The 27,595-nt window shown below is 41.8% G+C and overlaps 1 protein-coding gene across 2 annotated transcripts in view; it reads left to right on the top strand.

Moving 5' to 3' along the window:
* The window catches only part of LOC106599285 (TGF-beta receptor type-1), an 85,017-nt gene extending 57,862 nt beyond the window's left edge, over positions 1-27,155 (top strand). Inside the window, exons 7-9 of one of the 2 annotated variants that reach the window (XM_014190439.2) lie at positions 8,745-8,869; positions 9,489-9,619; positions 22,608-27,155. In XM_014190439.2, the coding sequence (XP_014045914.1) occupies positions 8,745-8,869; positions 9,489-9,619; positions 22,608-22,733 (382 nt within the window). In that variant the 3' untranslated portion in view covers positions 22,734-27,155. Of the gene's footprint in view, positions 1-8,744; positions 8,870-9,488; positions 9,620-11,459; positions 11,848-22,607 lie in introns of those variants that run through there. The other variant, XM_014190441.2, reaches the window with a different exon arrangement.
* Positions 27,156-27,595: the final 440 nt, after the last annotated feature.

The following is a 27,595-nucleotide window of genomic DNA, read 5'->3' as shown; positions in this document are numbered from 1 at the left end:
GATTAAATACATGTTTTTCCTTCTCAATCTACACACAATACCCCATAATGACAAAGCGAAAACAGGTTTTTAGAAATGTTTGCAGATACCTTATTTACATAAGTATTCAGATCCTTTACTATGAGACTTGAAATTGAGCTCCGGTGCATCCTGTTTCCATTGATAATCCTTGATGTTTCTACAACTTGATTGGAGTCCACCTGTGGTAAATTCAATTGATTGGAGATGATTTGGAAAGGTACACACCTGTCTATATAAGGTTCCACAGTTGACAGTGCATGTCAGAGTGAAAATCAAGCCATGAGGTCGAAGGAATTGTCCATAGAGCTCCGAGACAGGATTGTGTCGCGGCACAGATCTGGGGAAGGGTACCAAAAAATGTCTGCAGCATTAAATGTCTCCAAGAACACAGTGGCCTCCATCATTCAAGAATGATGAAGTTTGGAACCACCAAGGATCTTCCTAAATCTGTCCGCCCAGCCAAACTGAGCAATCGGGGGAGAAGGGCCTTGGTCAGGGAGGTGACCAAGAACCCGATGGTCACTTTGACAGAGCTCTAGAGTTAATCTGTGGAGATGGGAGAACCTTCCAGAAGGACAACTATATCTGCAGCACTCCACCAATCAGGCCTTTATGGTAGAGTGGCTTGATGGAAGCCATTCTACAGTAGAAGGCACATGACTGCCCGCTTGGAGTTTGTTTCATGTCTTAAAGTAATGGACTGTTACCAGTCAAAAGTTTAGACACACCTACTTGTACAAGGGCTCTTATTTTATTTTTACTATTTTCTGCATAGTAGAATAATAGTGAAGACATCCAAACTATGAAATAACACATGGAATCATGAAACCCCCCAAAAAGTGTTAAACAAATCAAAATGTATTTGAGATTCTTCAAAGTAGCCACCCTTTGCCTTGATGGCAGCGTTGTACACACTTGGCATTCTTTCAACCAGCTTCACCTGGAAGGCTTTTCTAACCGTCTTGAAGGAGTTCCCACATATGCTGAGCACTTGTTGGCTGCTTTTCCTTCACTCTGCGGTCCAACTCATTCCAAACCATCCCAATTGGGTTGAGAAGAGACTTGCTTGGGCCAAGAAACATGAGCAATGGACATTAGACCAGTGGAGTCCAAAGTTTGAGATTTTTGGTTCCAACCGCCGTGTCTTTGTGAGATGCGGAGTAGGTGAACGGATGATCTCTGCATGTGTGGTTCCCACCGAGAATTATGGAAGAGGTGGTGTGATGTTGTGGGGGTGTTTCCTGGTGACACTGACAGTAATTGTTGTTAGAATTTAAGGGTGGTTACTTTGAGTCTCACATATAAAATATATTTTCATCTGTTTAACACTTTTGTATGCGTGTCACATACATGCATACATGCATACATGCATACATGCATACATGCATACATACATGCATACATACATACACAGTTGAAGTCGGAAGTTTACATACACCTTAGCCAAATACATTTAAACTCAGTTTTTCACAATTCCTGACATTTAATCCTAGTAAAGATTCCCTGTCTTAGGTCAGTTAGGATCACCACTTTATTTTAAGAATGTGAAATGTCAGAATAATAGTGGAGAGAATGACTGACTTATTTCAGATTTTTCTTTCTTTCATCATATTCCCAGTGGGTCAGAAGTTTTACATACGCTCAATTAGTATTTGGTAGCATTGCCTTTAAATTGTTTAACTTAGGTCAAACGTTTCGAGTAGCCTTCCACAAGCTTCCCACAATAAGTTGGGTGAATTTTGGCCCATTCCTCCTGACAGAGCTGGTGTAACTGAGTCAGGTTTTGTAGGCCTCCTTGCTCGCACACACTTTTTCAGTTCTGCCCACACATTTTCTATAGCATTGAGGTCAGGGCTTTGTGATGGCCACTCCAATACCTTGACTTTGTTGTCCTTATCTTCTTTGGGATAGGGGGCGGTATTTTGACGTCTGGATGAAAAACAGCCTGAAACTCTTTCTAAAGACTGTTGACATCTAGTGGAAGCCCTAGGAACTGCAATCGGGGACGATTTCGCCCTATTATAAAAGTGGCAGGTATTGAAATCAGTGGTATGCTGAATTTTTTTTTTTTTAATGGTTTTTCCTCTGGGTTTCGCCTGCCATTTCAGTTCTGTTATACTCACAGACATTATTTTAACGGTTATAGAAACTTTAGTGTTTTCTATCCAAATATATTATATGCATATCCTAGCTTCTGGGCCTGAGTAGCAGGAAGTTTACTTTGAGCACACTTTTCATCAAAAATTCTGAATGCTGCCCCCTACCCTAGTGAGGTTAAATAGCATGATCATTACACAGGTGCACCTTGAGCTGGGGGGCAATAAAAGGCCACTCTAAAATATGCAGTTTTGTCACAAAACGCAATGCCACAGATGTCTCGTGTTTTGAGGAATCGTACAATTGGCATGCTGACTGCAGGAATGTCCACCAGCGCTGTTGCCAGAGAATTGAATGTTAATTTGTACCGTAAGCTGCCTCCAATGTCCTTTTACAGAATTTAGCAGGATGTTCAAGCATGCTCACAACTGCAGACCATGTGTAACCACAACAGCTCAGGACCTCCACATCCTGCTTCTTCACCTGCGGGGATCATCTGTGTGGGGGATGCTGAGGAGTATTTCTATCTGTAATTAAGCCCTGGGAGAAAAACGAATTCTGATTGGCAGGGCCTACCTCCAGGTGGTAGGCCTGGCTGCCAAGTGGGTGAGCCTATGCCCTCCAAGGCCCACCCATGGCTAAAACCTTGCCCATTGATTAGGGCCTAATTTATTTATTTCAATTGACTGATTTCCTTATGAACTAACTCAGTAAAATCTTTGAAATCGTTGCGTTTTTATATTTTTGTTCAGTATAGTTGATTTTATTCAAACACATATGGTGTGTATTTTTCCATATACACATTTTAAAATTTGAAAGGAAGAACAGACTCTCGGTCGACCAAGATTTTTTGTTGTTGTCAGGGACAGCCCTACTGCACAGGGAAACCATTGTCTGGGGTGATACATCCACACACACACATGCCTTCATGTATTATACTTATGCTAAAATGTTTATTCTTATGACAATGTTTTATTCTATTCCACTGAGCCATTTACTTTGTTTGTATTCTTATATTTTATTTGTTATTGTTGCATTGTTGAAGGAACCTGCAAGTAAGCATTTCATTGGACAGTGTATACCATGTGTATCCCGTAAATACGAGTAATAAAACTTGAAACACAAGAACACATATAGAAACACAGACGTATATTTAACGTCATTTGAAATCTTATTTGGATTAGCCATAACTCTACTTGAGTGCAGGTCACATTGTTTTTCTCTGATGCCTTAATCCACACGGCTGTGTATGCCCTTACTAGTGTGCCGTCAGTATTAACTGTGTCTGTGGCTTGCGCTCAGGGAAAATCACATCTTAGTCATAGAGCCTGTTGATATTAGATGCCTCTGGGTGATAGTGGGAGAGCTGAGGAGTGATGAAGGGGGGGAGAGAGAGTGCTGAGGAGTAGATACAGCTTTATCTCTGAAATCTTAAACGGCTCCATAGACGGAGCATGTGTTGGCAAAGGATTGAAATCTGATCTGTTTGGTCCAGTACTCTTCTCAGGGAGAAGTTTAAAGATTCTCCGGTACTTTTTTATACTTTTTAGCCAGTAGTTATGAAATTAGAGCTCACGAGCTAAAAGTGGTCCCTGAAAATGGTGTAGTATGTCACATGTGCAGATACAGTACCAGTCAAAAGTTTGGACACCTACTCACTCAAGGGTTTTTATATATTTTTACTATTTTCTACATTGTAGAATAATAGTGAAGACATCAAAACTATGAAATAACACATATGGAATCATGTAGTAACCAAAAAAGTGTTAAATCAAAATATATGTGAAATTATTTAAAGTAGCCACCCTTTCCCTTGATGATAGCTTTGCACACTCTTGGTATTCTCTCAACCAGCTTCATGAGGTAGTCACCTGGAATGCATTTAAATTAACAGGTGTGCCTTGTTAACCTGTTAGGGCTAGGGGGCAGCATTTGCACGTCTGGATAAAAAAATGTACCCGATTTAATCTGGTTACTAATCCTACCCAGTAACTAGAATATGCATATACTTATTATATATGGATAGAAAACACTCTAAAGTTTCTAAAACTGTTTGAATGGTGTCTGTGAGTATAACAGAACTCATTTGGCAGGCAAAACCCTGAGACATTTTCTGACAGGAAGTGGAAACCTGATGTGTTGTATTACCTTTAAACCTATCCCATTGAAAAACACAGGGGCTGAGGAATATTTTGGCACTTCCTATTGCTTCCACTAGATGTCACCAGCCTTTACAAAGTGTTTTGAGTCTTCTGGAGGGAGATCTGACCGAACAAGAGCCATGGAACGATGATGTCCCATTAGACACCTGGCGCGCGAGTTCATGTTGGGTACCCTCGTTCCAATACGTTATAAAAGAGTATGCATTCGTCCACCTTGAATATTATTCATGTTCTGGTTAAAAAAGGCCCTAATGATTTATGCTATACAACGTTTGACATGTTTGAACGAACGTAAATATATTTTTTCCCCTCGTTCATGACGAGAAGTCCGGCTGGCTTAGATCATGTGCTAACAAGACGGAGATTTTTGGACATAAATGATGAGCTTTTTTGAACAAAACTACATTTGTTATGGACCTGTGATACCTGGAAGTGACATCTGATGAAGAGAATCAAAGGTAATGGATTATTTCCATAGTATTTTCGATTTTAGATCTCCCCAACATGACGTCTAGTCTGTATCGCAACGCGTATTTTTCTGGGCGCAGTGCTCAGATTATTGCAAAGTGTGATTTCCCAGTAAGGTTATTTTTAAATCTGCCAAGTTGATTGCTTTCAAGAGATGTAAATCTATAATTCTTTAAATGACAATATAATATTTTACCAATGTTTTCTAATTTTAATTATTTAATTTGTGACGCTGACTTGACTGCCGGTTATTGGAGGGAAACGATTTCCTCAACATCAATGCCATAGTAAAACGCTGTTTTTGGATATAAATATGAACTTGATAGAACTAAAAATGCATGCATTGTCTAACATAATGTCCTAGGAGTGTCATCTGATGGAGATTGTAAAAGGTTAGTGCATCATTTTAGCTGGTTTTATGGTTTTGGTGACCCTGTCTTTGACTTGACAAAACATTACACACAACTCTTGTAAATGTACTGTCCTAACATACTCTAAATTTATGCTTTCGCCGTAAAACCTTTTTGAAATCGTAAAACGTGGTTAGATTAAGGAGATGTTTATCTTTCAAAGGGTGTAAAATAGTTGTATGTTTGAAAAATTTGAATTTTGACATTTATTTGGATTCAAATTTGCCGCTCTTGAAATGCACCTGCTGTTGATGGAGTGCACCACGGGTGGCACGCTAGCGTCCCACCTAGCCCATAGAGGTTAAGTTAATTTGTGGAATTTCTTTCCTTCTTAAAATGTCTTATGGATCCCTTAAGTGTGAATCCCGTTACATTGGCGTGTAATGTTCAGAAATGTTTTGCCTCCAAAACTTCTGGTGAATGAGCACATCAATTTACAGAAACACTCATCATAAACTTTGATAAAAGATACAAGTGTTGTGCACAGAATTATAGATAAACTTCTCCTTCATGCAACCGCTGTGTCAGATTTCAAAAAAGCTTTACGGCGAAAGCAAACTTTGCAATAATCTGAGTACAGCGCTCAGACATCAAAACAAGCCATACAGATACCCGCCATTTTGGAGTCAACAGAAGTCACAAATAGCATTATAAATATTCACTTACCTTTGATGATCTTCATCGGAATGCACTCCTAGGAATCCCAGTTCCACAATAAATGTTTGTTTTGTTTCGATAAAGTCCATATTTATGTCCAAATACCTCCATTTTGTTCGTGCGTTCAGTCGAGTAATCCAAATGCACTGTGCGCGTGCAGTAAGTTCAGACAAAAAGTCAAAGGTTCTATTACAGTTCGTAGAAACATGTCAAACGATGTATAGAATCAATCTTTAGGATGTTTTTATCATAAATCTTCCATTATATTCCAACCGGACGATTCATTTGTCTTCAGAAATGAAAAGGAACACACCTAACTCTCACTGGAATGCGCGTGATTGAGCTCATGTCATTTTCTCAGTCATCTGATTCCAAGAGCTCTTATTCTCTCCCCATTCACAGTAGAAGCATGAAACAAGGTTCTAAATACTTGACATCTAGTGGAAGCTTTAGGAAGTGCAAAATGACCCCACAGATACTGTATATTAGATAGGCAATCACTTGAAAAACTACAAACCTCAGATTTCCACACTTCCTGGTTGGATTTTTTCTCAGGTTTTTGCCTGTCATATCAGTTCTGTTATACTCACAGACATCATTCAAACAGTTTTAGAAACTTCAGGCTGTTTTCTATCCAAATCTACTAATAATATACATATCTTATCTTCTGGGCCTGAGTAGCAGGCAGCTTACTACGGGCACGCTTTTCATCCAAACGTCAAAATACTGCCCCCTACCCAAGAGAGGTTAAAGACCAAGTCCATATTATGGCAAGAACATCTCAAATTAGCAAAGAGAAACGACAGTCCATCATTACTTTAAGACATGAAGGTCAGTCAAGAACTTTGAAAGTTTCTTCAAGTGCAGTTGCAAAAACCATCAAACTCTATGATGAAACTGGCTCTCATGAGAACCACCATAGGCAAGGAAGACCAAGAGTTATATCTGCTGCAGAGGAGAAGTTCAAGTAACAGACACATCTCAACATCAACTGTTTAGAGGACACTGTAAATCAGGCCGTCATGTCAAATTGCTGCAAAGAAACCACTACTAAAGGGCACCAATAAGAAGAAGAGACTTGCTTGGGCCAAGAAACACGAGCAATGGACATTAGACCGGTGGAAATCTGTCCTTTGGTCCAAATTTGAGATTTTTGGTTCCAACCGCCGTGTCTTTGTAAGACGCAGAGTAGGTGAACTGATGATCTCCTTATGTGTGGTTCCCACCGTGAAGCATGGAGGAGGTGGTGTGGGGGTGCTTTGCTGGTGACACTGTCAGTGATTTTATTTAGGAAACCAGATGGGATTTAATTTGTTTTTCAACAGGACAATGTCCCAACACCTCCAGGCTGTGTAAGAGCTATTTGACTAAGATGAAGAGTGATGTAGTGCTGCATCAGATGACCTGGCCTCCACAATCACCCAACCTCAACCCAATTGAGATGGTTGAGGTCCTTCAAGACTGTTGTAAAAGCATTCCAGGTGAAGCTGATTGAGAGAATGCCAAGAGTGTGCAAAGCTGTCATCAAGGCAAAGGGTGGCTACTTTGAAGAATCTCAAATATATAAAATATATTTTGATTTGTTTAACACTTTTTTTTCTTGGTTACATGATTCCATATGTGTTATTTCATAGTTGTGATGTCTTCACTATTATTCTACAATGTAAAAATAAAGGAAAAACCCTTGAATGAGTAGGTGTGTCCAAACTTTTGACTGGTACTGTATGGGCACCACATCATTGCGCTCTCTCTCGCTCTTCTGTGTGCATCTTGCTAGACGTCACTCAAATGACAAGGCGCCAAAACTCATTGGCTAGGACTCGAATCACTAGGGGGCTGGCTCGCATGGGGGGGGGAAATGTAGGGGAAATTGCGCAGCACAGGTTCCAGAAAAATTTGCTTTCAAACTAGGGAATTTTTAAGGTACGACAATAATTCTGCTCATAGATTATGTTTGTATGAACTACACATTTAAAATATACTTAGTAGTCACCAGAGTTCCGGAGCATGTCTTTCAAATATTGCCTGCATTACTTCTATTTGCTACACTAATGCCATTTCTTACAAATGTACATTGTCCTCTTAATTATAACACAGAAATAATGTGTCCACTCCAATGTGGTTTCCAGTGCTAAAAGGAATTAGCAAGGATATGAGATTTGATGTGTAAAAGAATAGATGAGGGTGTGAAAATGGTTACCTGCGTCAAGCTAAGGCTATACAGAGGGATGGATAGGAGTGTGAGGGAGGAATGTTGATCGTGATGTGTTGCATTATGGGGCGTGAAGAGCAGTGCTGGGAGGCTTGGCTGGTCTCAGCAGACACTAGCAAGCATTGGGCAGGAGCATGTCACAGCCAATCCCTTTCACTGATGTTGCTCTGCGTCTGCCAACCATCCCTTCAACGCAGGAACACACACATGAACACACGCATGCACACACACACCTGTGCACTCGCACGCGGGCCTCCCACAACGCACTGCAGTCAGTGACAGTGTGACGGGCTAATAAAAATCCTGAGTGTTGTCTGGGTTTGGCCTTTCTTGTGACCTCTAACCTACTACAGCCCTTCTCTCTTGCTCCTGCCCTTTACTCTCCCACTCTCCTGACGACATTGCAAGGCTCGCCTTGATCAGATCATCACCTAGTAAAGGATTAGACAATAGACTGAGACTGTACAGGGATGTTTAAATCAAGATTTTAGACCGTCATTGGAGCTTTGGATCAGAAAAGGTCAGCGTAGAATATTCATCTTTAGAACGTTCATGTTTAAATCAGCATAGTACATTCAGTACCTCTTAACTGGGAGGACACTTGTTCGCCCTGGTCACTCAGGATACTCTTTGAGAATGAAGAGTGAATAAAGAGCTCATGTTGTCGACCCTGTGTTTGAAAGGCTAAAGAGAACTGTCTGGTGAATGTCTCCTCAGGTACATGGCCCCTGAAGTCCTGGATGACTCAATCAATATGAAGCATTTTGAGTCGTTCAAGCGGGCAGACATCTACGCCATGGGCCTGGTGTTCTGGGAGATCGCACGGAGATGCTCAATAGGAGGTGAGAACCAGTGGTGTAGTGTACTTAAGTAAAAATACTTTAAATTACTACTTAAGTAGTTTTGTTTAGGTATCTGTAGTTTACTTTACTATTTTTATTTTTGCCTACTTTTACTTCTCTACATTCCTAAAGAAAATAATGTACTTTTGATACATAAGTACATCTTAGCAATTCTATTTACTTTTAATACTTAAGTATATTTAAAACCAAATACTTTGACTTACTCAAGTGGTATTTTATTGGGTAACTTTTACTTGAGTCATTTCCTATTAAGGTATCTTTACTTTTACTCAAGTATGACAATGAGTACTTTACCCACCACTGGAGATAACACTACGCTCCTTTTAGCTCTTATCACACAGTGAGTTGTTTTGGCCCCAAGGACCGCGGCTAATTTCTGAAAGCCTCATGTCTGTTACACAGTGCAGCCTGCCACTGACACAAGGCCCAAGGTTTGGGATATATTGTGGGACTCACTCTGACTCTAGTTTAGTCTGTCCCTCTAAGGCTTGGAGTCATCATTTGCCTTTCTCTGATATTTTCAACACTTTGTCAGAATTTGTTCCTAGATTGCCATTGGCCTTGTGTCTAATCCCATCCCATGTCTGTTGCTCCCCAGGTATCCACGAGGACTACCAGCTGCCCTACTATGACCTGGTCCAGTCAGATCCCTCGGTGGAAGAGATGAGGAGGGTGGTGTGTGACCAGAAACTACGGGCCAACATCCCCAACAGGTGGCAGAGCTGCGAGGTATGACATACTATGTGCTTCTTGTCTTGCTTCGCTTCCCTTGGGAATATCATCAGTTTGTTTCTCTCTGTTTCTTGGTCAGTCTCTTAACTGTCTGCCTCGCCTCTGTCTCTCACTTTCTCTCCCTCTCTTTTTTGGTTTTTTTTGTTTCCTCTATTACTCTCCCTCTTTGGTCTCCTGCCAGCAGCCTTCCCACTTCATCACCAGATCCACTTTCTCTCTGTCTTTATTGATGCAATTTTTATTGCTTGGAAACAGACAATTAGATTACATCCAATTTGCAGTCATAAAGCATCGTAATCTGATCATCATCCCCTGCAAGGTTACAATGGCTCCTGCCAGAGCCTAGGCATCCCAGGCCAGCTGTAAAGCAAACCCCTGAATTGATGGCCAGGCTGGTGAATATTAAATGTCCCATCAGTCTATTTGTTTCACTCTGTCTGCGGTTGGAGAAAAGAGGCAAAAAATGTGCGGTTTTAAATCACTCAAAGCTAATTCGCTAAATTAACATGAGCACATCAGGTACACATTCGGAGAGATGACTAAAAGACCCATCTTTCTACCTGTCTCTGCTGCTCCTCACTTTAAAATCTATAGATGGACTGGTGTTCTTTCAGCAGTGCTGCTCTCTTTCTTTCTTCCCCCCCACCTGACAGTATTACCAATTCTAAAAATCTTGAAAGCTATTTCCCAACTCGGCTGCGTGAGTGCATACATACAGATGCCGGATCTTAATATGACCCATTTCTTCGCAGGAGAAAAATAATACTGAAGCAGGAGAAATGTTTTTTTTTTATATATATTTAGAATCGCCGCCTGGGGGCAACTGGAAGTGGTTTTTGTAGGCTATACAATGCACTGTCGTACCATACCTAAGGGGCTATGGTTTGGGGAAGGCTCTGCAAACCAACGAACCTCACACCATCAAATATTTGTACGGCTTGCTAGAGCATTGTGAACTGCCGTAACGCAGTGGTCTGATCAGCACACTTCGGCTCGGAGCATCAGGAGTTCACGCCCATTGCTGGGCAATCGTTTTGAAACTTTGTTATGAGTGGAAACTAATGTTGACGTAGCCTACTCTTATTATTTAACCAATCCAAAGGCAGCTGCCTACCTCCAAATCTTTTCTATTAGGTTACTGCCACTTGGGAAGGGATTCAAAGGCAGCATCACGTGATAACGCATTCGCATTCGACGAGGGGCGAGATGTTTGTAGCCACTGTAGCAGCGTGAGCAACTAGTGCTAGCAATTCAGTGACCAAGCCCAAAATGGAAATATCTGATACGAATAACAAGTAACAGAATTGATCTCCTCAGTACCTGTTAGTGAATGAAATTGACACCGACCAGAATAATTATCCTACAGTATAGGGTCCTCCTCTCGCATATTGCTTGGTCTGCTGCTCCATCGTTTGTGATAGCTAAATAAGCTATTTTACTGACTGTTTAAGAATGATCAATAGCCAGAATAGTGGAGTTTCACTGTGAAGCTAATATTGCATTAGAGCTGATGTTTTTTCTAATGAGTAGTCTTGAATTGTGATTTTTAATTCATACAACTATCACACCCTTGCATATTATTACATGACACAGATGTTCAAGATAACATGCTTTTATATTTGTCGATAACTAATATTGAAAGGTAATATGATGCAATCTAACTAGATTAGAAGGCCTAGGCTACTTCATCCTAATGGAAACTAAATGCATTGGATACAAAACAAATACTGGCATGTGATAACAAGATAACATATCCAATATAAATGCATATTAAACAGGAATAAATGTTCAGTAGAATGAATTGTAATATTATTGATGACTTTCTCTCTCCTTGCAGGGGATTAGACAGATTAACTGCAGTCACCAGATGCCCAAGCCTCTAAACTAGAAACATGTGGACATCAACACTTTGAATAAATGTTACATTTTTTATTGGTTTTCCTCTATCTGAGTCCTTAAAGCACAGTCCATTGTCGAAGAAGTAATTCCCAAGTGAGGGATATCCAGGAGATGAACCTCCAACATTCATAAACTTGTTCAGTACATGAGGGCAAATTTAATAGACAGGACAGGAGTTTACAGATTTTTGTTCCAGCTCTTCACGAACTCTTGTTCCAGCTCTTCATAGAAGCGCAACATGTAACAATTTCCAAGATTTTACTGAGTTACAGTTCTTATAAGGAAATCAATCAATTCAATTCATTAGGCCCTAATCTATGGATTTCACATGACTGGGAATACAGATATGCGTCTGTTGATCGGAGATGCCTTAAAAAAAAAAAAAAATTAAAAAAAGGACACCACCCTCTGCAACTGGATCCTGGTGTTCCAGACAGGCAGACCACAGGATGTGATGATTGGCAACAACACCTCCTCCACAACGACTCCCAGGGGTGTGTCCTCAGCCCTCTGCTGTTCTCCCTGTTCACCCACCCCTGCGTGGCTTTGCACGACACCAAGTCCATCAGGTTTTCTGACGACACCGCGATTGTAGGCCTGATAACCATCAATGACGAGTCAGCCTATAGGGAGGAAGTAAGTGAACTGGCATTGTAGTGCCAGGACAAACTCCCTCAACATCAGCAAAACAAAGGAATTGATTATTGACTTCAGGAAGCAGAGGAGGGAACATGGCCCCATCCATATCAACAGGACTGCGGTAGAGAGTCTGCCGTTTTAAGTTCCTCGGTGTACACATCACTGAGGACTTGACATGGACCAATAACACAACCAATCTTGTCGAGAGGCCGCAAAAGCATTTCTACTTCCTAAGGCGGCTGAAGAAATTCGGCATGCCACCCAGGTTCTCTCCAAATACTACTGCTGCACCATCGAAGGTCCTGACCGGTTGCTTCACGACCTGGTATGGGAATTGCTCCTTCCACGACCGCAAGGCCCTCCAGTGGGCTGTGAAGATGGCCCAATACATCACTGGGACCGTGCTCCCACCCATCCAGGACACCTGAGGAAGGCCCGCAGTACTATCGAGGACCCTAGAAACCCCAGCCATGAGCTGTTCTCTCTCCCTTACCATCGGGCAGACGGTATCGGAGTTTGAGGTCTGATACCAACAGGGTCAGAGAAGTTTCATTCTACAAGCCATCAAACTGCTGAACACTTGAACTGGACTGACCACCTACACTGACTCTGCACCCCTTAGCACATACCCACGTACGTATAAATGTACGCTACACACACACACATCACAACTTGTAATGATGGGGCGTTGAGTCGGAAGCGTGGTGCAGGTGAAACGTTTTAATAAAACAACAAAACAATACCAACTGAAGAGTGACATATAAAGGGGAGGAAATGAAGGTAATGGAGTCCAGGTGTGAATCATAATGGTTCACAGGTGTGCGTAATGATGAATCCCAGGACCGGTGGTTAGTATTCTGGCGTGGAGGAGCAGGAGCAGACGTGACACAACTGCTGCTACCAGACTCGTATTATGATTGCTAAATACTGCACAATTTAAACACTTGCCCCCTAATCCCCCCGTCCCCAAAGCGTGTAAAATATTGGATTATAAATTGTGCCTTCCTGTATTATACTGATACTAAAATGTTTATTCTATTCTACTGAGCCATTTTACTTTGTTTATTTTATTTCGTATTGTTGCATTGTCGAAGGAACCTGCAAGTAAGGATTTTGTTGGACAGTGTATACATATGTATCCCATACATACGACTAATACAACTTGAAACAACTTAATTGACCACAATCAACATTTTGCAATGGCAACTCAGTCTCCAGACTTGAACCCCATTGAAAACCTAGAGCAGTAAAAATACATGTTTTGTCATGCCCATGGTATACGGTTTTCATGACAAAAATGTGTGAGTCAATGAAGAATATTTATTGGTTAAATAAGAAGTTATGGTTAAAATGTATTTTTGACCTATTGTTTGGAACATTCCTAATGGAAAGGGGTTCCTGGAAAGCGTATTTAGGTGCTAATTTGGCCTTATCCTGAGAGAGAGCAGGTTGGGCAGTTAACAGATTGGCAATAGTAGAGCCATGGAGTGATTCCTCATGAAACCAGGCCACAAAAAATACCATGATTTTATGGATTTTCACAAAATGTAAATCCATAGAATGGTCCTTTTGGAGGAAGGATTATTGACATTTGTATCTAAAAATAATCAATTGGCATATTTATGACCTCCTTTTAAGACTCCATAATGTTTCATATGTAGGTGCTACAAAGCAAAAATTGGTGTCATGTGAAGCTTTACTGCTTGCACTGTAATATGAGTAGTATTTTGATTTCAATAACAATTCTTAAATTAATATTTAAAAATAAGCATGAATATTGAATATATGCAATTTATTTGTATATTTTTTTGTTGAACATAATATACTCTACGGGCATATCAAAGTTCCAGAGAGGGATCTCTGCAAATTCTACAGTTGTGATCCAATTGGTAAGCATTACCAATAGAGTGAATGGGAAAATGGATTCAAAATTGTTGCCCTCTGCTGGTGATTTGCAGGATGTGCAATGATACAAGCAATGTTCCCTCTAAGCTGCGTGCGCAGTAGCCCCGACTGCGGCGCAGCTCCCCGGGATTACCGCGCAGAAATATATCAGCCCACTTCACTCAACTTTCTAGACCAGTGGTCACCAACCAGTTTATCTCCAAGGTATTCCTAGTCGATCACCAAACATTTCTGTAAAAAAAAACAATGATAAAGCCTTGTGTTACTATTTTTTATTTTTTTGTCTCGGGAGGGGCTGTAGCAGTCATGAAATGTTGTCATGCAAAAGTCTGCCGGTCTCACGGTAATTGACCATTAAATAACAAACACGCATCTCCAGGCCTTGACACATACAAGCCGCTGATGCGCACCTTTGGAACATCGCCATTAAAAAAAGTCTAATAAATCATTAAATATACACCATCACAATTAATCCATTATTTTATTTTTATAGACATAGTTTAAGAACACTATTGTATGCATCATTTAAACATTCAGAGTGTAGGTTGGAAAAAGTATCAACTGTTCAGAGGAGACTGTGTGAATCAGGCCTTCATGAAAAGAAACCACTACTAAAGGACACCAATAAGAAGAGGAAACTTGATTGGGCCAAGAAACACAAGCAATGGACATTAGACCGGTGGAAATCTTTCCTTTGGTCTGATGAGTCCAGATTTTTGGTTCCAACCGCCTTGTCTTTGTGAGACGCAGAGTAGGTGAACTGATGACCTCCGCATGTGTGGTTCCCACCGTGAAGCATGGAGGAGGAGGTGTGATGGTGTGGGATGTGTTAGGAGTTGATGTTATTCATCAATAACACAGACTCCAAAGCAAATCAGGGGGAGAAAAATAGGTTTATTCAAAGAGAACAAATCATAGTTGTTATGCTGGGAAGTAGATGGTCCTTCTTCCCTGTCCTCACTGATTCTTCCCTTGAACAAAGGGACAGGATGTAATTTATAACCCCCAACCCTAGCCTGTGGTTGACCAATTTTAATTCCTGGCAATAAAATTTTGCTAATGTATCCTGTTTCAGGCTGAATCTATAGACAATTTGAACCAATGAGAACTTGCCACATGTAGCTATGAGTCACGGACTGAAATTCCTCCCATGTCTCTGACCCATTACTCATTAATTCCCTATTGCTGAAAAACAACTATTTCCATTGATCGTTAATTCCCTCTTGACCTTTTAGTCCTCTGCATTATGTCTTAAAATATTCTTACAGATGCTTTGCTGGTAACACCGTCAGTGATTTATTTAGAATTCAAGGCACACTTAACCAGCATGGCTATCACAGCATCTGCAGTGATAAGCCATTCCATCTGGTTTGTGCTTAGTGGGACTATCATTTGTTTTTCAACAGGGCAATGACCCAAAAACACCTCCAGACTGTAAGGGTTATTTGACCAAGAAGGAGAGTGATGGAGTGCTGTATCAGATGACCTGGCCTCCACAATCACCTGACATCAACCCAATTGAGATGGTTTGGGATGAGTTGGACCGCAGAGAGAAGAAAAAGATGCCAACAAGTGCTCAGCAAATGTGGGAACTCCTTCAAGACTTAGAAAAGCTTTCCAGATGACTACCTCATGAATCTGGTTGAAAGAATGCCAAGAGTGTGCAAAGCTGTCATCAAGGCAAAGGGTGGTTACTTTGAAGAATCTAAAATATATTTTATTTGTTTAACACTTTTTTGATTACTACATGATTCTATATGTGTTACTTCATAGTTTTGATGTCTTCACAATTATTCTACAATGTAGAAAATGGAAAAAATAAATAAATTAAACCCTTGAATGAGTAGGTTTGCCCAAACTTTTGACTGGTACTGTAGGTATTCAGACCCTTTACTCAGTACTTTTTTGACGCACCTTTGGCAGCAATTACAGCCTTAAGTCTTCTTGGGTATGACGCTAAAAGCTTGGCACATCTGTATTTGGAGAGTTTCTCCCGTTCTTCTCTGCAGATCCTCTCAAGCTCTGTCAGGTTGGATGGGGAGTGTCGCTTCACAGCTATTTTCAGGTTTCTCCAGAGATGTTCAATCGGGTTCAAGCCCAGGCTCTGGCTGGGCCACTCAAGGACATTGAGACTTGTCCTGAAGCCACACCTGTGTTGTCTTGGCTGTGTGCTCAAGGTCATTTTCCTGTTGGAAGGTGAGTCTGTGGTCCTCAACGCTCTGGAGCAGGCTTTCATCAAGGATCTCTCGGTACTTTGCTCCGTTCATCATTCCCTTCGATCTTGACTAGCCCTACACTCCCTACCATTGAAAAACATCCCCACAGAATGATGCTGCCACCACCGTGCTTCACCATAGGGATGGTATTGGATAGGTGATGAGCAGTGCCTGGTTTCCTCCTGTGCCTTTTACTGAGGAGTGGCTTCCGTCTGGTCACTCTACCATAAAGGCCTGATTGGTGGAGTGCTGCAGAGATGGTTGTCCTTCTGGAAGGTTCTCCCATCTCCACAGCGGTACTCGGGAGCTCTGTCAGAGTGACCAACTTTATTTGTGAATGATACAAACCATAGAATGTCTTAGAAATCAAGACATACACTATATGAGCTGCAAGGTACGACTATAGGCTATTGATGATTTGACAAAGCAGCAAAAAAGCTTGCACTCTGTTCCTTTCCTCAGGCTGCACAGCTGTTTTCTCATCAGACTACTCTCAATTTAATCTTGTCTTTACTAATATGCAAAATTTGTCGAGGTTTAGAATTGGCCATTATCAAAGGGGCAGGGGGGAAAATACATGTCATCTGTATGCACTCGAATATGGAACGTTGGTCTATTTTGTAGGCTACTTCAGTTTTATAGTGGAGCATGTGCTTAATATGAGCCGCTGATAAAGAAATACAAGAACACTTTTTTCATTCCTTGCATCAACCACTGTTTGAGGAGTATGCTTTGGCTGCCCAACAGGTGATATTCCACCCAAACGCTGTATTGCCATAGGCTCTCCAACCTTGTTCTTGCAGCTACCCAGTGCTTAATTTGGGGAACCAAGTGAAATCTGTTTGGGAACATCGATTAGTAACGTTTCGCAACTAAACATATTTCACTAAACTGTTCACAGCCCCTCTGCACGCTTGAGAAAGGAATAAAGGAGAGAGAGGAGGAGATGGAAACGTATGGTGGTGAGAGATTCTGTATAGCTAAAGGTAATGTGTCACCCAATTAATTATGAAAATATAAAAATTCCCTATAACCAGGTTATTGAAAATCAAAAACAAATTCACTAATTGTAGGCTAACTGTAATCTGCCCTGCACAATCAATGAACCAACAGCATCGCCTAGGACTATACTTTTTCTCCCAGACTCATGAATATACATTTTGAAGCGTAGCATAAGGTAACCAGTCCATCCAGGATGCATAATAACAGTACACACTCAAAGGCCAGACCAATTAATTATGTATCAAAGACATCTTAAATCAGTTTTGATTTATGTTTTTCTGCCATGCATATATGCAGTAGGCTATGTATTGTATAATGGAACAATCTATGTTAATTCTTTTTTTTGTGTGTGTTGGCAGGCAACCGCAGCGTGCATGTGACGCATCTAGTGCAGTAGTGCCTAGGTAGAGGTTAGTTGCATGCCCGCTTGCATACTCTCGCTTACAGCTCGCTGCCGCCGGCAAGCCCTTGTGCATGAAGCCGCTCCCAAATTCACTACAAGTCTCCCCTTGTTGGTACAAAGCCTCTCCATGACCAAGACTCCTGTCGGGCCTCCTCGCGACGGCACATGTTTACTGGTTGTCTTGAAACTCCAGGCTAACTGGCAGGGGATCTCGGAGCAGCTGTGGGCCCCAGAGATGCATCTGTACAGGCCCACCTCTTTGTGGACACATCCTGGCAGCTATCAACCACTGTCCCGCTGCCTTGTGGGTTAGTCTGGTACGACAAAGGCTAGGGGAGCACACCCTGAGAGAGAAGCAGCGTGCTGGTGGTGCGTGATAGGTGGACGCTGACAGACTGGGGCTCCGGCAGCTGTGGAAGATTCTGGTCATCCTGGGTTTCCCCCTTGCCACTGGAATTTCACCTTCCTACAGTGAAGTAGTGCTGTTGGGGATTGCGCACCCTCAGCGGCACTTTAAATAACTTCCTTTGCGCAGGTATCCACTTCTGGCCTTGGTGAAGCCATCAACTGGAAACCGGACTAAAGTCTGGCGACGTTGGGGTGTTTGGTGACGGGGGCAGGAGTGAATGCACCGGGAGCCCTTAATCAGTGCCAGCGGCACAGGGCTATTATGGTTGCCAGCAGCTGTGACTTGAGTGGCAGCTGCTCTCGGCAGACCCCTGTGTGACTGAGCAGCCCTATTTAGGAGCCACACTGCTCACCACAGCTGGGGAGAGGCCTAGAAAAGGTGACCTAAAAATTGCCCACGCACTCCATCCTGGATAGACTACCGCACCTATCGGGAGTTCCACTCAGCGGTCGAAAAATGCTAAAGAAAATAATTCCCCTGAAATTAGTGAGAAAGAACATCGGACCTCTTTTGGACACTGGCGATAATAGCAATAGACCCCATCGGAGAACAGCTTTTATTGCTGCAGAACTAAGGCGCTACAACATTGACATTGCTGCCCTGAGTGAGACCAAGTTCCTGGATGAAGGTTCCCAGAAATAAGAGGGAGAAGGTTACACCTTCTTCTGGAAAGGTTACCCTCCGGGTGGACAACATAAGCACGGTGTGGGACTGGCAATTAAGAACAGCCTTCTACCCAGCCTCTGACACCATCACAGCCTTACTGGACAATATGCACAAAGCGTACAGGGCTACTCTCAACAGTCCCACATTTGCTATCCTTCGCAAGCAATGGCATGCATTGCGCAAGGAAGTGCAAACAATCTTGCACGCTCTGAAAAAAATGAATGGTGGACGAATAAGGCACAGGAAATCCACATTTATGCAGACAAAAACGACATGCACAATTTCTACAACTCAACTAAAGATATCTATGGCCCTAGAAGTCGCTCAATCACCACCATGAAAACAGCTGATGGTCTGACTCTCTTGAAGGACCAAAACCAGATCCTGATGAGGTGGGCTGACCACTTTTAAGCACTACTCAATTAGCATTCTTCTACAGACCACTCCATCCTGAAAGAACTGCCTGTCTGTCCACCCATTCCAGACCTCAACCATTTTCCAACCTTCCAAGAGGTGTTATCAGCTATCTGTTCCCTCAAGAACAACAAGACTCCTGGTGCTGACAGCATCCCGGCAGAGCTACTTAAGAAGGGAGGTTACTTCTGCACCAGAACGCTCCACCAGTACATCACTGAGGTTTGGGATGGGGAGATCGTCCCCCAACAGCGGCGGGTTGCAAACATTGTCACCATCTATAAGAACAATTGGTGACAAGTCCATCTGCGACAACAGCCGGGGGATACCCCTTCTGGCTGTTGCCGGCAAGGTCCTGTCCAAGGTGATGCTACACAGGCTGGTGAACAACATCACAGAGGAACTGCTGCCAGAGTCACAATGCGGCTTCAGAAAGAACAGGAGTACGGTCGACATGATATTCACGGTACGGCAACTCCAGGAGAAGTGCCGTGAACAACATCCGGACCTTTTTCATGGCCTTCGTCGACCTCTCCAAGGCCTTCAACACTGTGAGCAGGGAACTTCCTCCTATGTGTCACCCAGCTTTTCCACAAGGAGCTTGAAGACAGCAGCGGTGTTGCGGTGAACTTCAGGCTGGATGGAAACCTATTCAACATCAGGAGGCTCCAAGCAAACACCAACATTTTGATAGAGCAGGTTCTTGAGCTGCAGTATGCTGATGACTGTGCTCTTGTGGCCCACACTCTGAAAGCCCTTCAGTCCATCCTTGTAGCGGCTGTGAGGGTCTAGCAGGATGGGACTGTCTATCAACACCACCAAGACAGGTGGTCTGCCAATGGAGATCAAGCCCTCCATCCACCATGCCTGTCCTCACCATTGAACACAAATCACTGGCAATTGTTCTGTCCTTCATATACCTGGGCAGCATACTCTCGGAGGACTGCATCATCAACCTCAATTCAAAATAGGATCAAGCAAGCATCAGCTGCCTTCGGGAAACTCAAATATAGGGTCTTCCAAAACAGGGATCTCCACCTCCACACAAATTGCCATCTGCATCACCATACTTCTTTACAGCTGTGAAGCCTGGGTCAATTACAGATGCCACAACAAGCAGCTCGAGCGATTCCACATAAGATGCCTGCAGCGCATCCTGGGAATCACCTGCTGCCACTGTGTGCCCCATACTGAAATACTTGCTAAGACCCAACTGCAAGAGTATGGAGGCCATGGTCACCCAACACCAACTGCGCTAGCTTTGGCATGTCATTAGAATGTCTCAGCAGCGCTTGCCACGGAAGATCATGTATGGCCAGCTACATCTTGGCCGGCGGTCTGTATGGGGGCAGATGAAGCACTACAAGGACCAGCTGAAGAAGTGCAACATCAAACCCACTGATAGGCTAATTGACATCATTTGAGTCAATTGGAGGTGTACCTGTGGATGTATTTCAAGGCCTACCTTCAAACTCAGTGCCTCTTTGCTTGACATCATGGGAAAATCAAAAGAAATCAGCCAAGAGCTCAGAAAGAAAATTGTAGATCTCCACAAGTCTGGTTCATCCTTGGGAGCAATTTCCAAATGCCTGAAGGCCCCACATTCATCTGTACAAACAATAGTACGCAAGTATAAACACCATGGGACCACGTAGCCGTTATACCGCTCAGGAAGGAGACGCGTTCTGTGTCCTAGAGATGAACGTACTTTGGTGCGAAAAGTGCAAATCAATCCCAGAACAACAGCAAAGGATCTTGTGAAGATTCTGGAGGAAACGGGTACAAAAGTATCTATATCCACAGTAAAACGAGTCCTATATCGTCATAACCTGAAAGGCCGCTCAGCAAGGAAGAAGCCACTGCTCCAAAACCGCCATTAAAAAAGCCAGACTACGGTTTGCAACTGCACATGGGGAGAAAGATCGTACCTTTTGGAGAAATGTTCTCTGGTCTGATGAAACAAAAATTGAACTGTTTGGCCATAATGACCATCGTTATGTTTGGAGGAAAAAGGGGGAGGCTTGCAAGCCAAAGACCACCATCCCAACCGTGAAGCACAGGGGTGGCAGCATCATGTTGTGGGGGTGCTTTGCTGCAAGAGGGACTGGAGCACTTCACAAAATGGATGTGATCACATGTTATCTGGGTGCTTTGCTGCAGGAGGGACTGGTGCACTTCACAAAATAGATGGCATCATGAGGTAGGAAAATTGTGGATATATGGAAACAACATCTCAAGGCATCAGTTAGGAAGTTGAAGCTTGGTCGCAAATGGGTCTTCCAAATGGACAATGACCCCAAGCATACTTCCAAAGTTGTGGCAAAATGGCTTAAGGACAACAAAGTCAAGGTATTGGAGTGGCCATCACAAAGCCCTGACCTCAATCCTGTAGAAAATGTGTAGGCAGAACTGAAAAAGCGTGTGCGAGCAAGGAGGCCTACAAACCTAACTGTCACACCAGCTCTGTCAGGAGGAATGGGCCAAAATTCACCCAACTTATTGTGGGAAGCTTGTGGAAGGCTACCTGAAACATTTGACCCAAGTTAAACAATTTAAAGGCAATGCTACCAAATACTAATTGAGTATATGTAAACTTCTGACCCACTGGGAATGTGATGAAAGAAATAAAGCTGAAATAAATCATTCTCTCAACTATTATGCTGACATTTCACATTCTTAAAATAAAGTGGTGATCCTAACTGACCTAAGACAGGGAATTTTTACTAGGATTAAATGTCAGGAATTGTGAAACTGAGTTTAAATGTATTTGGCTAAAATGAGAATATGAAAGTGTTCAGTTCAAATCAGTTAGGTCAAATGCATAATACACCTAATATTGAGAAAAAAAAGAAGAAAAAAAGCCTCTAAGAGGGGACCAGCAGAACATCCTGTCCGATCTGCCAGAGGGCATACTGCTCAATACAGCCCTGCATTCGACACGAGACTCACTGACAAAGACCTTCGGCAGCCCTCGTGAGATTGAGGAATAGGGATGCAATGGATTGGTATTCAGACCTGTGGCCTGGATGTTGTAAGTCTGACCAGCCTTTTCAAGGTCAGAACGCTGGAGCTCCTCTGTGTCTCCATTGTCTTTGCTGGGCCGCAGACCAGGGGTTTAAGTCTTAATTCAGACTGCGGTTGCAGATTCAACACCATGTCTATGAGTAGCGTCTCTCTATTGCTGTTTCTCTCTTTCGCTCGCTCTTGAGTTCTTTCACAACCGCAGTGATTCCATTACTTTTTCCACTTGAAGAATGACATTGTGACATTGCAATTGCCGCAGTCATGGTGTTTACTCTACGATTGGTGGGGGCAGCTAGACCAATCCATATGTATATCTCAGTGCTCAACAACGTGCAAAACAAAATATGGATGTGTAATTGCTGTCCTGTGATGTTGACGCCATCTCCCCTGTCTCTGTCCCATCCCCAGGTTTTGCGGGTGATGGCTAAGATCATGAGGGAGTGCTGGTACTCCAACGGGGCGGCCCGCCTCACCGCGTTGCGCATCAAGAAGTCCCTGTCCCAGCTCAGCCAGCAGGAAGGCATCAAGATGTAAACTAGAGACAACGCCACCTGAATGTCTGGAATATCGGTCCCCATCTATGTGCTGTTCTCCTCGACTCCTCTTTCTCTGAAGAAGGAGGGAGGGAGGTGATGGTACAATCAGGTGGGTGTGTTTACCCTTCTATGACTCATTCCTTTAAGGCTGATTGGAGAGATTGTTTCTCTGCTCTCTAATATGGCATTAAAACATGGGTTGATTCCAGTGGATAACCTGGATAATACTCTGTCTGGACTCTGGATGCAGAGACACAACCCCCTGACCCTCCCACCGGTTTGCCTGACTGGTTGCAACAAGCCCTTTTTCTTACCCCCAACAGACACTACTTGACTATTCCTACCGCTGGTAGGAATTCCATTGAAAATATTCTGAATCAAAGAAATGACTTGCATTGAAAGAAAATATACATTTTCAAATACCTCTGTCTGGTTATTTCTCAAAGTACCGCGGTATGTGTCTATTTAAGCATTTCATTCAAACAGGATTGAGTGTTACTCATATGCATTTATTTCTTTCACTCAACATTTTGTACCTTTAACATTTATTTTACAGATGCCAGTTCCATAATTGTGTATACTTTTGTCAAGAAAAACTGGATATGACCTCTATCAAGACTTGTCAAATATGCAGTGAAATATGCAGTATTTTATTCATTGCTATGTACCGGTAACTGACAAAATAAAGGAAACACTTGAATAAATACAAAGTATATTGAAAGCAGGTACTTTAACATAGGTGTGGTTCCTGAGTTAATTAACATCCCATCATGCTTGGGGTTATGTATAAAAATGTCCAGTTTCCCATTATTTTGACTACCATGGCTAGTAGAAGAGATCTGCCTTTGAAAGAGGGGTCTCAAAGGAGCATAGGGGGTTTAAAGGGTTTGTGAGTGTGTGTGACCAGATCTCAACCTAATTGAACAGTTATGGGAGATTCTGGAGTGGCGCCTGAGACTGCGTTTTCCACCTCCCATCATCAAACCACTAAATGATGGAATTTCTCGTGGAAGAATATTGTCGCATCACTCCAATAGAGTTCCAGACACTTGTAAAATCTATGCCAAGGCACATTGAAGCTGTTCTGGGACTCATGGTGGCCCAACGCCCTGTTAAGACACTTTTATGTTGGTGTTTCCTTTATTTTGGCAGTCACCTGTAAATGTATTTCTTAGTGTAAATATGAGTCGGTCAGAGGAGGCTGGTGGGAGGAGCTATGAAGAGACTCAATGTAATGGCTGGAATGGAATTAATTGAACTATCAAACATATGGAAACCATGTTTGGCTCCGTTCCATTAATTCCATTCCAGCCATTACAGTGAGCCGGTCCTTTCTATAGCTCCTCCCACCAGCCCCCTCTGGAGTGGGTGTGTATGCTGTACTCTATTCGTGTGTGTATACAGGTGTACATTCTATGTGTACATACAGTACACCTAAGCTGATAGATATACTGAACAAACTTATAACACAACATGCAACAATTTCTAAGATTTTACTGAGTTACAGTTCATACAAGGAAATCAGTTAATTAAAATTAATTAATTACGTCCTAATCTATGGATTTCACATGACTGGGCAGGGGCTCTTTTATTTTAGTTCATGAAACATGCGACCAACACTTTCACATGTTCTACATGTTGCATTTATCTTTTTGTTCAGTATAGTATACCTCTATTTTATACAAAGCACTCTTCATTCTTTCAACCATAACCATGAAGTGCTCTGAATCAAGGAGGTTCTCTGAAGGAATGGGTCCTCCCACTGCCATAGGAAAAAAATGCAGTGGAAGTCAGGGTCATATTCATTAGGCACCAAACGGATTACCTGGATTTATCCAATAAGACCTTCTTGTTTTTGTATTCCACCGAGTAGTGCTACGATGTGCACTAATGAATACAATTAAGCATCACCGTGATACCAGTTTACCTTTAAATCTTCTCAGTAGGAATCAATCCTTAAGGGAAAGCATTGATGGAGCTGCATTATATACACTATTTTCTGTATATTTGTATTGCTTTTATGTGAATGAGTTTTCACATCTAGGGGCATAACATTTCGAACAAGAATGTACATTTGGATGTCTTAGATTTGTGTACAGCTCTACCTTTACAGTGAGAAAGCCCCATGAGACCTATACAGGTCCTGTAGTCGATCTTTCATTTGTTGCATGAATGAAAGACAGAACATTTTACTTTACTAGTTGGAGATTCATTATGCTGCTAAACATACAGATGTGATCATGTGACCTCCCTTATTATTTTCCAGTAGGACAGAACACAGAAAGGATAATTAAACGAGTCAAGGAAATTCTGTAGGTCATCTGAAGTAGACATTGTATCATATCGCTTCAGTAGCAATAAGTGCACTTCTGAGCATTGCTGCATAATTACATTTAAAAAATATAATCTACAATAATATAATCGACTATAAAGTACTGTGAGGAGAGGTCAGATAAACGCTTGTCAATGCCATGGCATTTAGATTTGACCTGTAGGGTTCTTTTTTTATTTTTATTTTTTTGCAAAACCGGAGGTGCATGCTGTATTCATATCTGCTACTGTGTTATTTGTTTTTGTCTTTTAGCAAGTTTACATCAACCTGCTTAAACCAAATCAAAACGCCCTTGAACTATTGTGCCATGCATGGAATGCATAATTGGTCAACTGGTCATTACAGAACAGTGTTGTGGATGGAAAAACAATGTGGTGTTTTTTTCACATTTGTCAGACTTGAGGTGATGGATATTGCTGCTACGATATACAGTGTATGTTAAACCAAAAAAAGTAGTATTTTACAGTGGAACAAGAAATGCAACTGTTGTCATGACTAATCCAACAATTTTATTTTCTACGTCATTCCTCTGTCTCATCAGCAGCCTTTTTCTTTTCTGACTCTCATAGAAACATCCAGGTATTTATCTCGGCAACATAAACAGCCTCTGAGTCCTTACCAGCAAGGACTCCACTAACTATGATCATTATCTGCTAGTCTAGCTTTCACCAGGAACCTTGCATTTGCCCCCTCCCAGTGTCAAAACTGTTTTACATTTTGATATTTCCTTTCCCAATTGTTCTGTAATCTATAAATGTGCTGTGAATTGTACTGTGTTTTATACCTGTATGTAGAGTGCCTTCAGAAAGTATTCATACCCTTTGACTTATTCCACATTTTGTGTTACAGCCTGTTTTCAAAATGGATTACTTTGGTCAGGGAGGTGAGAAAAAACAAAGTCCTTATTTTGAATTTGGACTGTAACATCAAAATGTGGAATAAGCCAAGGGGTATGAATACTTTCTGAAGCACTCCCCATTATTTTCAATGAGTGGAATTGAATCTCCCAATTACCAGTAATGCAGTATGTAGCCATCATTACACATACATGATTACGGTCGTCACCTCTCATTGACCTGAACTCAAGCACTCATTTGCTAAAGGAGAAGAGCCCTGCGGCAGTATGTACTGAATGAGATGATCTGATTAGCAGAAGGGGAAAAAGACCAGTGAGGCAGGCAGCGAAGTATACATATTTAGTAGTGGGCTTCTGATGCAACCACAAAATTGGAAATTGGTATTAAGCTCTGCTGTGTAGTACAGATTGTGAAACAGAATAAAATAAAATTTAAAAAACCGCTTCTGGTAAGCAAGCCATTCTGAAACGTACAGTATTTGAGGGAAAATATGAAGATTCCCTGGTCATCTTTATCACATATTGCACAGTAGCTGTAAAGTAGCTGCAGTATGTGCTATTACATACTGGCTCCAGCAGAAGAAAGCCTTCTTATTTCTCCCAGTGCCTATGTTTGACTTCTATTATATGGAACCATGTTCAAAGCCCACCACATGTTCTGCTGAAAAGAAAATGAAACAAAGTTTGATTTGAAACACAATCAAAAAATGGAAACGATACCTCCTCGGCACACCAATGTTTTTAATTTTGTATTATTATAATTTACCTCAATGTACATAATACTATTATTTTCCACTTTTGCCATTCTATTTCTATGAAATGTCTAATTGAAATAATATTAATGCACATTTCTTTGTCAGTGGTACTCCATATACGGTGTTTGTTGTGCCCATATGTTTAGGAAGTTGTCCTACTGGCTCGGTTTGAACAATCTCTTATTTGAGAATTGTTGATATTTGAAGAATGCTTTTAATCTCTTTAGAACCCTGTCAAGTTGTAGAGAAAGCCCCTGTACAGTTTCATATATACCATTTGTTTGGAGGGTCATGTTACACCACACACCTTTTCAGAGGTGCGTATTTTCTCCTCCCTGAGATAAAGTACATGTATGTTGTAAAGTGTTTAAAAGAACGAGCGCTCGACATAGGAATTCAGAGGACATTGACTATTATTTCAAGTTCATGTATAGTGAAGTAGGATGTTTTGTGAATAAATATATACACATTTTCTTACCTTGTCACATTTGTTTTTTTTCTTCTTCTCTTTGAAAGAACCCATCTTCTGTGAGTGTATACATAAAAAAAATCACTAGTCATTCAGGTTCAAGTCATTCACATTGTACTGCAAGATATTGAAGTATCCAGACAAACTAGAATTTAAATGCTTTCTATAAATCTAAATAGTATAGCTTTGTTATCAAATTATTCTGTCAACCACATTTCCCCTTTACATGTTCCCCCCACCAACATGATGGCCACAGGGATTATTGCTAATGCACATTCAACAATTCTAGTACTGTAAATGCATCCATTTGACTTTGACTACATTTAGTATGCCATAAGGAGTGTTTTGTTTCAGTGTTTATTCCACTCTATATCAGTTGACCCCCTCAGGTGTTCAAACTTTTTTATGATGTCTGGAACGTAAATACGTTATAAGTACTCAGGGGCAA

Source organism: Salmo salar, chromosome ssa03 (genome assembly GCF_905237065.1).
Source record: "Salmo salar chromosome ssa03, Ssal_v3.1, whole genome shotgun sequence".
NCBI lineage: Eukaryota > Metazoa > Chordata > Actinopteri > Salmoniformes > Salmonidae > Salmo > Salmo salar.
Note: the sequence above shows the minus strand (reverse complement) of the source record. Positions and strands in the feature narration are given on the sequence as shown.